Source organism: Grammomys surdaster, unplaced genomic scaffold (assembly GCF_004785775.1).
Source record: "Grammomys surdaster isolate TR1022 unplaced genomic scaffold, NIH_TR_1.0 126278, whole genome shotgun sequence".
Classification (NCBI taxonomy): domain Eukaryota; kingdom Metazoa; phylum Chordata; class Mammalia; order Rodentia; family Muridae; genus Grammomys; species Grammomys surdaster.
This window is the reverse complement of record NW_021621078.1, coordinates 8,780,975-8,782,625: the sequence shown is the minus strand read 5'-3', so window position 1 is coordinate 8,782,625 and position 1,651 is coordinate 8,780,975. Positions and strand designations below refer to the sequence as shown.

At 39.4% G+C, this 1,651-nt stretch overlaps 1 protein-coding gene across 1 annotated transcript; it reads left to right on the top strand.

Annotated features, from left to right (window-relative positions):
• The first annotated feature begins 300 nt into the window (after nt 1-300).
• Nucleotides 301-1,236, top strand: LOC114613807 (olfactory receptor 1468-like). Its single transcript, XM_028759192.1, has one exon. The coding sequence runs from the start codon at nt 301-303 to the stop codon at nt 1,234-1,236; it is 936 nt and encodes a 311-aa protein (XP_028615025.1).
• The last annotated feature ends 415 nt before the right edge of the window (nt 1,237-1,651 follow it).

The following is a 1,651-nucleotide window of genomic DNA, read 5'->3' as shown; positions in this document are numbered from 1 at the left end:
CTGACGGAGTTGAAAGAAATTCAAAATCTCTGAGATCACATAACCAACTGGCAAGTAAGAGAAAACGAAACACATTTCGTATCTCAGATAAGAGTAGATAAGAGTAGAACTTAAAGGATGGAATGATGAAATATGCAAAAGAAACAAAAGAAATAACTTATTTAAGCTATAGAATTTCTAGCTGTTTAAAATATAATGTGATGACTATGAGATTATTATAAGCACTTGTCTTACATATATATTCATTTTTTATATTTATAAGTAGCCTACTATTACCCTTACAGATATTAAAGGAAGATCATGCCTGGAAACAACCAGACTATCATCACCCAGTTCCTCCTCCTTGGCCTGCCCATTCCCCAAGAGCACCAGCACCTGTTCTATGCCCTGTTCCTGGCCATGTACCTCACCACTGTCCTGGGGAACCTCATCATCATTATTCTCATTGTACTGAATTCCCATCTCCAAACACCCATGTACTTGTTTCTCTGCAACTTATCCTTCACTGACCTTTGCTTTTCCTCTGTCACAATGCCCAAATTGCTGCTGAACATGCAGAGCCAAGTACCATCCATCCCCTATGCAGGCTGCCTGACACAAGCGTACTTTTTTCTGTTTTTTTCAGCCCTTGAGGACTTCCTACTTGTTGCCATGGCCTATGACCGCTATGTGGCCATCTGCTTCCCTCTTCATTACACCAGCATCATGAGCCCCAAGCTCTGTGTGAGTATGGTGCTGCTGTCCTGGGTGCTGACAACATTGTATGCCATGTTGCACACGTTGCTCTTAACTAGGTTGTCTTTCTGTGAAAACAATGTGATCCCCCATTTTTTCTGTGATCTGTCTGCTCTCCTGAAGCTGGCCTGCTCTGATATTCACATTAATGAGTTGGTGATATTGATCATAGGAGGGCTTGCTGTTATACTTCCATTTCTACTCATCATAGTGTCTTATGCACGCATTGTGTCCTCCATCCTCAAGGTCCCTTCAACTCGAGGCATCTACAAGCTCTTCTCCACTTGTGGTTCTCACCTGTCTGTGGTGTCACTGTTCTATGGGACAATTATTGGCCTCTATTTATGTCCTTCTGCTAATAATTCAACTCTAAAGGATACTGTCATGTCCATGATGTACACAGTGGTGACTCCCATGCTGAACCCTTTCATCTACAGCCTGAGGAACAGAGACATGAAGGGAGCCCTAAAAAGATTATTTCAAAAGAAAATTCTCCTCTGACTATGGTAATCATATTTCTGATGTTCTTTATAACACAATCAAGTGGATATATCGATTTAGCTACTAGCATTTCCTTATTTTTTTTCTCATTTTAGACTGTCCTAGTAAATGACCATTCTATACAATTCTTTATGGGTAACATATGCATTAACTAGGGATCCCACTCAACCTTCATGCTCATTTCATTCCAGAAAACTATTTATTAAGAACTTGTAGTGAGAATTTCAGTTTCTTTAAGAACATAGATATAGGATAGTAATATATTTTCATTCTAATCCTAGGTGGGAAATATTGGGCTGCTTTATATTGTCCATAGCTGCAGACTATAAATTACCTCTTGCTCTAACAGAAGTGTGATTTTGCCATCTGTAAATAGTTTTTTCAAAGGAATGACATTTGGAATTCTGTAGTCTCT

Bases quoted from the DNA above. Each gene is read 5' to 3' on its own strand.
- LOC114613807 (XM_028759192.1), top strand. From the start codon at position 301: ATGCCTGGAAACAACCAGACTATCATCACCCAGTTCCTCCTCCTTGGC.